Below are 15,013 nucleotides of genomic sequence, written 5' to 3'. Positions count from 1 at the left end.
GCACACTCCTATAATTCCAGAATTTGGGAGGCTGATACGGAGGGTGTGAACTCAAGTCCAGGGTGGACTACGCTACAGATCCTGTTGAAAGTTACAAAGGGGAGAAGCAGGAGACAGAAAGAGGGAGAGAGGGAGAGGGGGAGCAGTGAAAACTAAAAGGAATTGTGTTTTCTTTGTACCTTTAAAAATTGGGGGTGGGGTGTTTATTTTATTTTACATGTGAGGGTTTGGCCTGCATGTATGTATGTGTACCATGTGCATACCTCATGCATGTTGAGTTCAACAGAGAGTATCAGACTCTCCCTGAAATTGGAACTATGGGTGGTTATGAGCTACAATGTAGATGCTGGGAACCAAGTCCAGGTCCTCTGGTCTTAGCTACTGTTCTATTGCTGTGAAGAGACACCATGGCCACGGCAACTCTTATAAAAGAAAACCTTTCATTGGAGGCGTGCTCACAGTTTTAGAGGGTTAGTTCATGGTCCTCATGGCAGGTGGAAAGCAGACAGACATGGTACTACAGCAGTGTCTGAGGGCTTTACATCCTGATCCAAAGGCATCAGGCAGACAGAGAGGAGAGACTGGGCCTAGCGAGGGCTTTTGAAACCTCAAGGTTCACCCCCAGTAATACATCTCCTCCAACAAGGCCATACTCTTCCTAATCCTTCCCAAACAGTTCCATCAACAGGGCACCAAGCATTCAAACATATGAGCCTATGGAGGTCACCCTCATTCAAAACACCACATCCTTTGCAAGATCAACAAGTGCTCTTGGCCACTGAACCATCTCTCCAGTCCCATTTTTCCCCGTCGTTTTTTTGAGACAGGGTTTCTCTGTGCAACTGCTCTGGATGTACTAGAACTCGCTCTGTAGACCAGGCTGGCCTCAAACTCACAGAGCTCTGCCTGCCTCTGCCTCTGCCTCCAAGTGGTGGGATTAAATGCTTATGCCATCACCACCTGGCTCCTGCCCCATTTTTAAGTATATCTCTAAATAATAGTATTTTTAAAGTAGCCCAGGGCTGACTAAATGGCTCAGTAGGCAAAGGTACTTGCCACCAAGCCTGATAACCTGAGTTTGATTCTTCAGTGCCCTCAAGTTAGAAGAGAACTAATTCCCACAAGTTGTTCCCTGTTCTTCACACATGTACCATGGCACACATTGTGATATGTATGTATGTATATACATATATATATACATATATACATATATATAGTCTCACTCAATAAATAAACCAGTCTAATTTTTAAAACGCAACTAAGAATTCCAAAAGTCTTCATTTATCCATTTTATGAAATTACCATCATCTATTACAGCAACAAAAAAATAGTTAAAAAATGGGTATTTTCTTCAAATTCAGATCTTGTCACAAAACAAAAAGATGTCACCACATTTATTCATCCTGTATCCTCACCATGGGCACCCATCCAACTCTGCTCTCCAAAATGTCTGTCTCATCCTTCATTTGGTACAGCCTGGATTTAAATAGATTCAAGCTACTCACAGCTCATTCAAGGCTCTGAATGAAACATTACTTCAGCAGGAAGACCTCTCTGGCCATCCTCTTTCAGACGGCAATGCCTCTAGGTCTCTCCTCCTGGTCTGCTTTAGTCTCCATCACTGCTGCTTTCACTGCTGAACATGGCAGTTCAGATGCTTGCACGGGCTTACTTCTATGTCCCCACCCCTGTAAACTTTACCTTTAGCTCCAAGGCCCTTCTCACAGGTAACGTGACCCTGTTCACCACTCTATTCTGTGCGGGCTGGAAGAGGGTCTGGCGCATCATCAGGTACTCAGTCATGTCCTGAAGACTGACTGAATGTGGATCTTTTCATCTAGTATTTCAATTCGCAAGGTCAAGGGCTTTGCCGGTTTTCTCACTAATGGGCAATCAGCAGGAGTGCCTGGTGTACAGAAACCAAAGTCAAGTCTGAGTGAGTAAATGGATGCAGAAACAGTGGGCAGGAAATGACCTAAAAATCTGATCTTTCCCTGCACCGTATCTGGTTTGGGGAAGGTGAAAAGGAGCAGGAGGCAGGGAGAGGGAGACAAGCAGAGAAGTGAGAAAGGAATGGCAAGGGACATTGAAGGCAGAGCGTTCTTGTGTGAATCGCAAGGGACATTGAAGGCAGAGCGTTCTTGTGCCCAAACTTGTTTAAAGAGCTGATGAAAACAAGATGCGAGATTTAAGCACCCAACCCGCCTTGACATATTCAATAAGTGACCATGTAATAGCTCGAGAAACAGTCCTCCCCAGGACACAGCACACCAACTAGTTAACCAATACCAAATGGTCAACCATGAAAGCACACATACAAGTAACAGTATGAAGACATAGGAATACAGATAGATAGATAGATAGATAGATAGATAGATAGATAGATAGATAGGTAGGTAGATAGGTAGATAGATAGATAGATACATGTAACAACAGTTAGTGAAAAAAGAGGCACACATACAAGTAACAGTATGAAGACATAGAAATATAGATAGATAGATAGATGATAGGTAGATAGATAGATAGATACATAGATAGATAGATAGATAGATAGATAGATAGATGCATGTAACAACAGTTAGTGAAAAAAGAGGCCATGAATTTGAAAGTGGGTCAGAAGGAGTATGTGGGAGAGTTTGGAGGGAGGAAACGGAAGGGGAAATTTTTGGATTATATAATAATCTCAAAAAAAATCAAAGGAATAATTTTTTTTAATCTCAAACTAAGTAAGTAATGAAACTAACAAATAAATAAATAACCAGGGACTTACTAACAAAGAAGCAACCCATGGAGTAAAAAGGCTACCCACAAAATAGAAAATATTTGCAAACTATGTATGTGGTAAGAACTTAATATCCAAAAGATAGAAGACAATGGCAAACAAAACAAAGTGGACTGAAAAGTGAACACAGGACTTGCGTAGACATTTTCCCAATGATGGCACGCTGTGGCTATGCCTGCAAGGGCCTTTCCAGGGAGAATTAACGGAGGAGAGCAGACTCACCCTGAATGGGGTGCCATCATCTCATGATGGCGATAGACCAAATAAAGAGGGTAAACGGAGAAGCCTCCATTTCTCTTTGCTTCATGACTGAGGATTCGATGTCACCAGCCACCTCCTGCCCCTGTCACCATCATCCCCTGCTTCTTAACTGTGAGCCAAAATCACTCTTCTCCCCATAAGTCATGTGTCCTCAGGTGTTTGGTCACAGAGATAGCAGAGCGTAACTCGGAAGTACTATGTCAATACATAAATCACTCTTCTCCCCATAAGTCATGTGTCCTCAGGTGTTCGATCGCAGAGATGGCAGGGCGTAACTCGGAAGTACTATGTCAATACATCTGAAGATGAAATTTGCTTTAAAATAAAACAAAGTATAAAGATGGAATTGTGGGGGGGTCGAGGACGCAGACCTAAAATTCCATGGCAAAACAAAACAACAACAAAAATTTCTGTAGGATAAGAACTCAGAGATACTGTCCATCTCACCTCTTTTCTTCAGCCTTGCCCTAGAATTCCCAGCTAGTGAAGATAAGCAAGAAAAATAGTAAAAAGCAAAATAATCCAAACAAGTAAGACTACCATTACTTATAGATGCCATGGTCTATACAAAACAATTATACAGTAACTACTGGAACTCATTAGCTTGGAAGAAATGTATCCCCAATCAAATCAGGCCGGATAACTGAACCTAGGTACTATGATGCCCAAACTCTTGTCACCTGCACTGCACTTGGACAACTCAGACATAAACATCCAGCTGCATTTGAATTGGTCCACAAATCCCCACAGAGCTGCCACTGTAGGTACCGGAAGCTTTATCTGAAGATTTAAGAACACAAACTCAGAAAACTTAGCAGCTTGGTTCACACAGCTGGTGAATGGGGCTGATGGAACCTGAATCCAGGCCTGGCCAATTCTAAAAGGAAGCTGATCTGTCTGCAAAATGACAAGGAACCCCTAGGATACTGGATGAGGGACCCTGAGGAATCGGCCCTGAAAGGAAACGGAACACAGTGGTAAAGGGGAGGATCGGTGACTCTTTTTTTTTTTTTTTTTTTTTTTTTTTGGTTTTTCGAGACAGGGTTTCTCTGTGGCTTTGGAAGCTGTCCTGGAACTCACTTTGTAGACCAGGCTGGCCTCGAACTCACAGAGATCCGCCTGCCTCTGCCTCCCGAGTGCTGGGATTAAAGGCGTGCGCCACCAACGCCCGGCTCAGTGACTCTTTAAAGGTCCAAAAGGACATAGATAGCTTCGAGAGTCTGAAAATACAGAATTGCAGTATCACTAAATAAAACAAAAGAAGGAAAACCTAATGGGGATTGGGGGATAGGAGAGGTAAAAACTTCAGACACATACCAGTTAGACTGCAGGTGGTTTTGACAGCAAATGCAAGAGAGCATAACAAAGAGTTTCTAGGAACAGGGTATCATTTTCCTCACAAGACAGAAAATCTTAAGACACACAATAGCTGAGCAAAATCAGAACCGAGCCTCTGTCTTGGTCTCTTGGTTACAAGACAGCTGCCACTGATCCAGGCGTTCTAGACAGCGAGGCTATCAGCATCTCCATCCTCATCAAGAAATCAAAGGTCATCCTGGAATCTCTCAGTATTCTTCCACTACGTCATTGTAGCCAGACCTATGTGGGCACCTGGACTGGAGGAAGAGACTGGAAGAAATTGGCTTTTTCCTTTTCTCTCTAGCTAGTGTAGCAGTGGAAGTGAGAAGGCAGTATGGTCCCAAAATGTCAGCGGGATGTCACAAGAGAACCGCCCTGTGCAGAGACGAACACACCTGATCTGTAACGTGTTGGACACAAAGTTTAGGGAGTCTCCACAGAGGGAGCAGGAGACATGGAGAAAGTTCATGTATGAAGAGGAAAGGGAGAGGCCACACATGTTTCGCTTTTCCACAGGAGACTCACGTGCTTCGCCGAGAGGCAGCTGAGTCAACAAGGCCAGCTGGAGATGGCGGCTGCCACCCAGGCTGTTCTGCTGTTTTCCTGGGGATATATAGCTGCTTCCCTATCTATCATCCACCCAGTTATTTCCAGCTTCTTCCTCTCAGTGCTCCTTAGTCCAGAGCCTCCCTGTGCCTTCATTCTCTGGGAGGAAAAAACACAGGACGGCTGCTCTCTTCCATGCCTCTCTTGAAGATGTAGCTTCACATCTGCCAGCAGCAAAACCAGCTGCCCATGTCTTTGGGAAGTAGTCTGGGAGGTTAATCTGGCACTAAGGGAGGGTTTCAAAAGCTTACAAACCCAGGAAAATTCAGACATAAGGGTACTGCTACTCTTACCGTCACTAGAGAAGCCAGAAATCTAGCTAGGGGAACACAACACAGACAGGAGGCTGCATTTGCTCTGCTGGGCATCACTTTTCCATGGAAATTCAGTCTCCCAGACTCAGGGAGAGGGACAGGAGGCAGGGCCAAGGTGTACTGGGCCAGCTGCCCCTCTCACGGGCTCATTGGTCCTTGAGCATACCATCCCCATGTCTCCTCTCTGAAGGTATCCGATTTGGCCATGCTTCCCTTTCCTAAAGCCCCTCTGCAGATAAAACCAGAGCCATAACACTAGCCCTGATTAGACACCGGACTGTACTGTCCTCTAACTGCTCCGCATACATACGGCATGTGCTGCCATGGTCATAACGCCACAGTGAGCTGTCCCCTAAGAAGCTGCAAATAGAGCGATGTCAGGAATGAAGCCTGAAAATAATGTATTGCTAGCAACACAGAAAGAGCAATGGACACCATGCGTATCTTGATGCAATGGACACCATGCGTATCTCGATGGAACTTCATAATTCTGCTGTGGAAGTTCTCACCAAAACACCAAACCAGAATTTGGTCAAACTCTAAACCCAAATGCCAGTTTCCAGAAATACAGATGCAGAGGAACATGTATCTAAAAACACAACAGGAAAGCATTTAAAATTCAGATGGGAAACAACCCCCACAGATTCAAGAAACAGGGAGAGAAATACAGATATTAAAACATATCTGAACTAAACATAAATAATTTTCATTCTAATACAAACAAAATGAAAAAAAGTTTTTAGATAAACAAGGAACTTTGAATATTTGAATATATTAAGGAACTAGTGTCAAATTTTGTAATGTATAGTAATGGCATTTTTTTTGAGAGGCAGGATTTCTCTGTGTAGCCCTGGCTGTACTGGAACTCATTATGTAGATCAGGCTGGCCTCAAACTCACCTCCTGCCTCTGCTTCTCAAGTTCTGGCACTAAAGGTGTGCATCACCACCTCGAGGCATTATTTTCTTTATAAAGAATCCTTACCTTTCTGAGATATATACTGCAATATTTGCAGATTAAATACTGCATGTGGGAACTGCTTCAAAATCAGCCAGGGGTAGGATGCTAGGGAGAAGCTCAGTGGGTAAGAAAACTGCGCACACGCCTGGCAACCTGTGTCCAGAAGCCACATAACAAAGCAGGATTAGCTAGACTGCATCTGTAATTCCAGCACCTCTCCAGCAAGGTGGGAGCAGCGACAGAAGAATGCCCCAGAACATCTGGGGCAGCTGTGATGGAGGAAAGAGGGATCTGCTCAGAAAAGACAGAAAATAAGGAATAACTCCTGGATGTCCCTGAACCCCACACCCACATGCTGCAGCATATGCACACCTACCCGCCCCCCCAAACACACACACACACCATACACACGCAACTAACAACTAAATAAATAATCAATCAATCAATCCTGGAGACAGAGGGAGAATGAATGGGCATAAAAATAAAACGGGCGTAGCAGTGAGTTCATGGTTGTTGGGGTGGGGAGGGGTGGAATGACAGAATCTTACTATTCTATGTATCTTTTAATTTTCCACAATAAAAATAGATCGAATTTTTTAAATAGTTATGAGATGTCTCCCCACCCCCACTCAAAAACCAGGACTCATATCAGCCAGGAGCCAGGAGCAGCAGAGGCGGATGTGGGCAGGGCTAAACCACCACCTGCACCCTCCCCCTTGCTAGAGAACTGCAGAGGCCACCTGGGCGCAGAGGAGAGCGTGTATGTGGCCACCTCACCCTGGCCCTGTGAGCATCTTCTACAAGGAGGGCACCACGCCGGTGGGGCAGGTGCTGGAGATAAAGGGATGAATAAAATATGGTGCCTAACAAGGAAGGATGTGGACGGAGAAGCAGGCAGGCAGCTACCACGGAGTCTGACTTGTCTCATTACAGTGGACAAAGTGTGCCCTGGGAGCTCTTGCAATGGTCATCTAACTAGAATATGGGACAGCAAAGCTGCCCTCAGGTATCCCCAGAGCTACCGTGTGATTAGAACTCAATTCCCAGCTCTGTGGCTCTGGGAAAAGAACACACTCTGCAGGCTGGAGATGCGAGTGAGCATTCTGACCTCCCAGCAGCCTAGCTTCTCTTTGGAAATCAGAGAGATGTGCTTCTGCTAACAACTGGATTCCCCACTCAGCTGTCCTCTGGCACAACCACATTAGCCGAAGGATGAGTGTGTGGACTTGTCGGGTGGTACAGATTTATAGCCAAGTTAATGACTGGTCTGTCTCTAAGATCTCGGGGAGTCTGGTGCCTGTGCAACCATCCCTGAAACACGCATGAATTCTCAATGTGCTGACAAATCAAGAATCCTGGAGTGCGTGCCAGGCCAGCCCTGAGCCCTGGAGAAAGTGCCAGAGGAATGCCACCCCTGGGGTCCTGCCTGGTTGACAGCAGCCTCCCCCCAGAGCCACAGTTCTGCTCTGTGTGCCTCTTTGATCTCCTGCATCCCTCCAGAGTGAGACCATAGCTGATGCTTCCATTTGAGTCATCTTCTCACTCCATGTGTCCTACAGAGTATTTTGGTTTTAACAGATGTGTTCCTTGATTTCTTTCAGGCTCATCCCACCACATCAAGAAAGTTAACATACCATCTATATGGGGGTAAGTCACATGCAAAGGAAGTGTGTGTGTGTGTGTGTGTGTGTGTGTTTGTATGTGTGCGAGGAAACATGAATACAAAAATTTTAAAAAGAAAAACCTTAGTTGCCTTTAAAAGATGGTTTGACATAGTCCACCATCCCTGACTTCGTCTTCTGCTTCGGCCTGTGAGACAGTGACCCTCGGGTAGACTCATCAACTGCACCTTCCCTCCCCCTCCTCACCGCTTTTCAGAACATCAAACAAAAGGCAGGACAAACTCTTTCCAGAGAGAAGAGAAGGTGTTCCTCTTCCCTCTAGTAGCTCACGATCACTCGCCTGGGCGAGCAGCTCATCTAGAGCAAAGGGTGGCAATGCTTTCCCTGAAGGCTCTCACACAGTAGATATTTAAGCTCTGTGGGCCACGAGCCTCCTGGCAGCTACTGGGCTTCGCCACTGCAGAGTGGCAGCAGCCACAGACAATGTGGAACCAAGTAAGTACAGCTGTGTCCCGACAAAACTGGTGATGCACACTGAAATCTGAATTCATATGAACTTTATGGATCGTGAAATATTACTCTTTTTATTTATTTTCCAACCAATCAGGAATTTTAGAGCCATTCTTGAGGGATTTACAGGCCTCGGTTTGCTGATTCCTGCTCTACTTTGGTTGAAACAGGCAATGATTTGCCAAACACTTAACTTGGTGATGCCCCTTACCCACCATGCAAGTCATCACCTAGAAACAGTTTGTTAAAGATGCAGGAAGCCAACTTAAAACCTTTCACTAAAATTAAATAAAGGTCATCACATTTTTTTAAAGTGCCACCTTACCATTTTAAATCCCAAAAAGTAGGAATTAATGCAATTTCTTCTTTTTAAGTTGTTTATTTTTATTTTATGTGCATTGATATTTTGCCTGTATATATGTCTGTGTGAGGATGCCAAATCTGTTGGAACTGGAGTTACAGACAGCTGTGAGCTGCCATGTGTGTGCTGGGAATTGAATTCGGGTCACCCAGAAGAGCAGCCAGTGCTCTTAACCATTGAGCCATCTCTCCAGCCCAGAATTAATTTCATTTTTAGTTAATCATTTCAGCTCAAGGAACAATCTATGTAAGAGCCATAAGCGATCAGCAAACTTGCTTTGCATTCACAATGAGTACACTAAAATTTCTCCACATCAGTTTATGCATCCTAGCGTCTGCCATCATTCTAGATTTTAGGTGAGTATTTACAGACACTCCCTCAGTACGACCACAGTCCATGACCATAAGCAGCTGATACATAAAATGCTTGGCATTTTCTTTCTTTAGCCTAATCGACACATCCCCACATTTTTGAGCTCCTTCTTCACATGTAAGTTTGGAGGACATTATCCCAACCAGGATTGCTTTGTAGGCGTACCAAGCACACTTCTCTGCTTTCTTTTCCATGTTAGTTTGCTTCACTCCAGTTTTTGCTTATATATGTCTTCACTCAAGCACACTTTTCTATTTCTACTTTCTTTTCTCTTTTTAAAGCTTGGTGTATGTGTGTGTGTGTGTGTGTGTGTGTGTGTGTGTGTGTGTGTGTGTGTGTGAGTGTGGGTACGTGTACCTGTGCGTGCATGTACATGTATGAGTGTGAGTGTGTATGTGTGTGTTATACGTGTGAATGTACATATACGTATAATTCTGCAGTCAAAGCTGTGGGGTCACCTTATTTTATAAGACAAGGTACCTTGTTGAACGTGGAGCGTCATCAATTTGGTTAGACTGGCCAGGCAGTGAGCTCCTGTCTATGCTCCTCCATTGCTGTGTCTGCAGATGTCTGATGCAATGCCAAGCTTTTAAAACAGGTGCTAGGAATCCAAACTCAGGTGTTTGTACAGCAGATGTTTTACAAACTGAGTCATCTCCATCAACACATCTTCCTCTTTACTCTCCTTTTTTTATTTAATTTAGAAACAATCTTATTTTACAAATCAATCCCAATTCCCTCTCCCTCCCATCCTCCCTTGTCCCCCACTGACCCCCCCTCCATCCCATCCCCCACCTACTCCCCAGGGAGAGTGAGGCCTTCCATAGGAGATCATCAAAGTCTGTCACATCATTTGGGCCAGGTTCTAGCTCCCCCGCCCCCACCATGTATCTAGGCTCAGAGAGTATCCCTCTATGGGGGAATGGGCTCCCAAAAGTCCATTCATGCACTAGGGATAAATACTGGTTCTACTGCCAGAGGCCCCATAGACTGCCCAGGCCTCCAAACTATCACCAACATTCAGGAGACCTGGTTGGGTCCTATACTGGTTCCCTAGCTGTCTGACTGGGGTCCATGAGCTCCCACTTGGCCAGGTCAGCTGTTTCTGTGGGTTTCCCCAGCCTTCGCTCATCACTCCTCCCTCTCTACAACTGGATTCCAGGAAACGGCTCAGCGTTTAGCTGTGGGTATCTGCTTCTGCTTCCATCAGCTACTGGGTGAAGACTCTAGGATGGCATATAAGGCAGTCATCAGTCTCATTATAGGGGAAGGGCATTTAAGGTAGCCTCTCCACTATTGCTTAGATTCTTAGTTGGGGTCATCCTTGTGGATCTCTAGACATTTCCCTAGTGCCGGATTTCTCTTTAAATCTATAATGGCTCCCTTTATTAAGGCATCTCTTTTCTTGCTCTCCTCTATTCTCCCCCCCCCCCCAATCTTCCTGATCCCTCATGTCTCCTCCCCTCCTCTTTCTCCTACTCTACTCTCTTCTATGCCGATCTCTGGGCTCCTCTTCTTTCCAGATATCCACACTCCTGGTCATGGCTCCTGCACGCATCTGACCTGTTTCTCAGCTGAACTTCCTGTGTTCCCAGCAGCACAGTCCCAATCCCATTCCACTTCCTTCTTTTCCTGTGTGCACTTGGAAATGTCCACGATAGAAGATTTGGAAAAACAAGTGTATCTTCCTGTGCTCTAGATTTGGTCACAAAAGGAATCTGAGGTGGGGAGGTAAGAGGAGTCCTTGGCATTTCTGTGTGCCTTTATCCAAGTTGCTTGTATGTCTGTCCTGACCTCTCTATTCTCTGTCTTTGGTAAAACAGCCCTCAGCCTCTCACAGCCAGGCCTGACTGCACCTCACACATCCTCGTTAAAACATTTATCATTGGACTGCAGTTACACAGTTACCTAGCTACCCCACCACAAAGCCATCTGCACCCCTAAGTCAGGCAGCAACTCTCATTGCTGCACCTTCGGTCCCCAGCCCATTGCCTGGAACAGGGTATCAATACTGCACCTCTCAGACACATTAAAGACACTGCCCCAGGGAAGGAGGTATTCACGGAGTTTCCCAAACAATTTTCATCCCCACTCTCAGCCTTTATTCGCTCTTTTAAAAACCTTAGTAAGCCAGGAGTTGGTACACACGCCTCTAATCCCAGCACTCGGAAGGCAGAGGCAGGTGGATCTCTGTGGGTTCAAGACCAACCTGGTCTACCTATCGAATTCCAGGATAGGCTCCAAAACAATACAGAGAAACCATGTCTCAAAAAAACAAAACAAAACAAAACCTAACAGACTACGTTCAAAAATGCAACTTCAAAATATGTCTCCCCTTCCCACTGGCAATGGAACAGCCACTCCTAAATGGCTCTGCTTAGGAATTCAGCGATCAAGGCCACAGAATGGGCAAGGAGGTCATCACACCAGGAAGTAAAACATGTCTGCAGCATCTCCTAGTTTTCAGCCCCCTAGGTACCTTTTTCCTCCCTTCCATTTGCCCACCCATGCTGGCAGGTGAGCCTGAGACACTCTTGCCTCCTCTTTCAAACTCAGGAAGTAAAAGTGGTTCAGATCAGAGCTATGTTGATCTGTCCATCCACCTGCATCAGTAACACCAGGCTCAGGAGAAGGAGTTGGTTTGGTTTGGTTTGTTTACTGCCCATTTATGGATGGTGGCACTAAACTGTAGCACCATGCTCTGGAATCCCATTCCAAATACAACCAGGTAGGTAGACGTGCAGGTAAAGACACCATATCCACCCAACTCACGCTGCTCTGTGTCTCTGCCATAAGTCATAAGTGCTCACTGAATGATTTACTCCCAATGAAGTGCTCCCAATGAATTACTGACTGTTCAAAACTGTACACTATGCATCTCTGCAGAGAGGAGTATGTTGCTTACTACCCAAAATTACCACTCACGAGGATGCACCCCTATTTATAGGTTAAGGGCAAGCTCTTGATTATCTCTTGTTTTGTAATTCACTTTTCCTAAAGTATTAAATTTAGGTTACTGAACACATTAGCAGGCTCTTCTGTATGACTTAAACATATCCCTTTCGGTTGTCTTGCTGTTTACTGAATGTAATTTCTCTAATATTAGTACATACCATTTTAGTCAGGCCTGCCAAAAATATTCTTGCTACCGTGTGGTAACTAAAAGTCAAGATCGTTTATCATATTAAGTTATTCAAATGAGTTTCATTTAGCTCTTCTCAGTTAGTTAATATCTTTTCATCAAAGGCCTGTAATAGTAGAGCATACACAGCAGGCCACACTAAAGATCCTCAAGTTTGATCCGGTTACAAATCTGTTCATTGAAAAAAAAATTTTTCAATATGGCAGAGCACAAAATATTTCCCACAAATGCAAATACAGATACCATGCAGATAGCTGCAAGATGTGAACCACCGACCGGCCTTTGGCACCAAACTCTGAGGTGCTGAGACAGTTCACTCTGCAAGACGTTCTGCTTGTTTCTTTCAGAGTTCAGATGCATCCCCTTTTTCCTTAGGGTAATACACTCTAATTGCTAACATACTGTGTAATGTTTACTGTTAAATTTGCAATCTGGACAAACAGAAAAATTACACCGTCAGAGCCCAGAAACAACTACAATCCGTTGTCACCCACAGCACCTTCCTTGGAGGCTGGCCAGAGGCAACTCTCTGCGGTTTAAATTCCTCTTTAGAGTGAGGGTCTTTTCTGCCGAGATTAAGACCAAAGCCACCTCCCTCTGTGACCTTCTTAACACAGACCTTGAGTGAGCGCCCAAGGAAAGAGAGCTGTGAATTTCAGCCAGGGACTCGACAGCTCCACTGCATCCCTCCCTCTTGGTTTTCAGAAACAAAAAGGGGGACTCAGCACCTGCAGGGACCCCCCCACCCCACCCCCACCTCTCCTGGAAACTTAAATGACATTCACCCTGAGGGTCTGGACAGTCTGCAGCCCGCAGGGAAGCACTCTCCCAGGTCTTACAGCCAAGGGAAACCACCTACCCACCCACCCACCCACGAGCCGAGCGGAGCGTGGAGTCTGCGGGGCGGAAGGGGACGGGGCAGGCTGGCGCCTTGTCCCCAGCGGCGCCGCATTCTGTTCCCGGCACGTGGAATGCTCTCCCGCAGGTGGCACCCCACGAGTAGCTCCCGGCGATCCAAATCCCGCACCCCGCCCCGCATACCTTTTATCCAGGCAGGCGATCCACTCGGCCGAGGACGGAGAGTGTGCAGCGTGCGCAGCGACCATGTTGGGCAGCAGCGCGCGGTGGCCCCGGGCCGCGGCCACCTCCCGCGCGCCTCCCGGCGGGCTCCCGCGGCCTGCGGGGCGGGGACCGAGGGGCGGGCCAGGCGCGAGGCCCGCGCTGCACTGCGGCGCCCGCGTGGGAGCCCCGCCACCCCGCCCGCCCGCCAGGAGCGGCGACCCCGCGACACCTGCGGCAGGTGCCCTGCTCCGCCAGGCCCGCGTCCACCCTCACCTCGGGGCCTCTGCAACCGGTGCCACCCCGGTGCGCGCGGGGAGGGAATGTCAGACTATATATTTTTCATACGGCAAATGCCACTAAAATGGCTGCTGCCTCTCTGTTTCCTTAGAAACCCATTAGTCCTCCTCGGTGTCTGTCAAAACTTGCTGGCTGCTCCCGGCTCACCTTTTTACAACCTTCCCTTTAAACGGGGACGAGAGAGGGCGAGGCTGGGAGGGCTTGCCCTGGGGTGGGGGTGGGGGACGCCACGGTCCCCTGATGCGGATCCCAGAGGGTGAATTATTCTCAAGGTTGGGGGCGCTGGGGGCTGGGAAGGACAAAAAGAGGCAGTGTGGTCCCTGGGGCAGAAAGACCCAGGAGGCCAGAGGATAAGGAGGGGGTACAAACTGAAGTCACTGGCTTTGAAATGAACTTTCCTAGGCTCCATGGCCCAAGCACGACAAAAAAAAAAAAAAAAAAAAAGAATGGGGTATCCCTGGGTCCCAAGCAGAACTGGGGTTTCAGGTCTGGAAGCCAAGTCCCTGGGCCCTCCATGAACTTGGTGGGTAGCCTCTTCTCTCCTAAAGCTTTTCTTTTCTCTGATCCAGTGCTGGGGGTGGCCACAGCTGGCTGTCTCCTGTAGGTGTTCACAGCAAGTGCTATGCCTAGAAGTTGTTCAGCTATCCTCTGCCAAAAAACAACAAATTTACAAGGACGGTTGTTCAGGAATTTGGGGACAAGTTAAATCTGTTGGACTCCTACCAAGCACCGTTTTGATATTTGTGACATGCATTGGGAATAGGCAAGGCTGGAAAGGCACATTGCTGTGCCCTCTTTCTTACTGCTACTAGTTCCCCCGCCCCCACACTTTCGGAGCCGATTCGGGGAACCTGGGGAGAAGCAAACAGCTCATGCCTTCTGGGATGCTTCTGTCCTCGTAAAACAACCTTGACCTTAAATCTTTCCAGAAAAATTTCCATTTCCCCATGTCCAATAGACAGGATCTGGTTTCAGACCAGGCATCGACTGCTTCAGCAACACCTCCCTGTTCACACACATCCCTCAGCTAAACTTCTTTCAGTTCATTTCTATTATTTACCATAAATATCACTTAACACATCATAACACATTAACATTTCCAAAGATGCCATCTTACAGGGATTGAAGGAGATGTATCTTCTCAATATTTTTGTTTATAAAGGTATCAGAGTCATTGGAACACCTCAAGGTTCCTGAATGCTTGCTCAAAATGCCTCAGGAATATTTGGAAGTAAAGAACCAGAGGAGAAAAGGACAACACATCACCTGTCATCACACAGAGCCTCAAAGTGACCATGGGAGGTCACAGGGCTAAGAATATTAGCTATTTAAATCTAGGTTTTGGGCATTCTTTATATGTACTCTA

General features: G+C 46.4%; 1 protein-coding gene across 2 annotated transcripts in view; it reads right to left on the bottom strand.

Annotated features, from left to right (window-relative positions):
* The window catches only part of Rapgef4 (Rap guanine nucleotide exchange factor 4), a 299,093-nt gene extending 285,621 nt beyond the window's left edge, over positions 1-13,472 (bottom strand). For both annotated transcript variants that reach the window (XM_040745573.1, XM_040745574.1), the window contains exon 1: positions 13,330-13,472. In XM_040745573.1, coding sequence (XP_040601507.1) covers positions 13,330-13,394 — 65 coding nt within the window. In that variant the 5' untranslated portion in view covers positions 13,395-13,472. The remainder of the gene's footprint in view (positions 1-13,329) is intronic.
* Positions 13,473-15,013: the final 1,541 nt, after the last annotated feature.

Source organism: Mesocricetus auratus, unplaced genomic scaffold (assembly GCF_017639785.1).
Source record: "Mesocricetus auratus isolate SY011 unplaced genomic scaffold, BCM_Maur_2.0 Super-Scaffold_100004, whole genome shotgun sequence".
NCBI lineage: Eukaryota > Metazoa > Chordata > Mammalia > Rodentia > Cricetidae > Mesocricetus > Mesocricetus auratus.
Note: the sequence above shows the minus strand (reverse complement) of the source record. Positions and strands in the feature narration are given on the sequence as shown.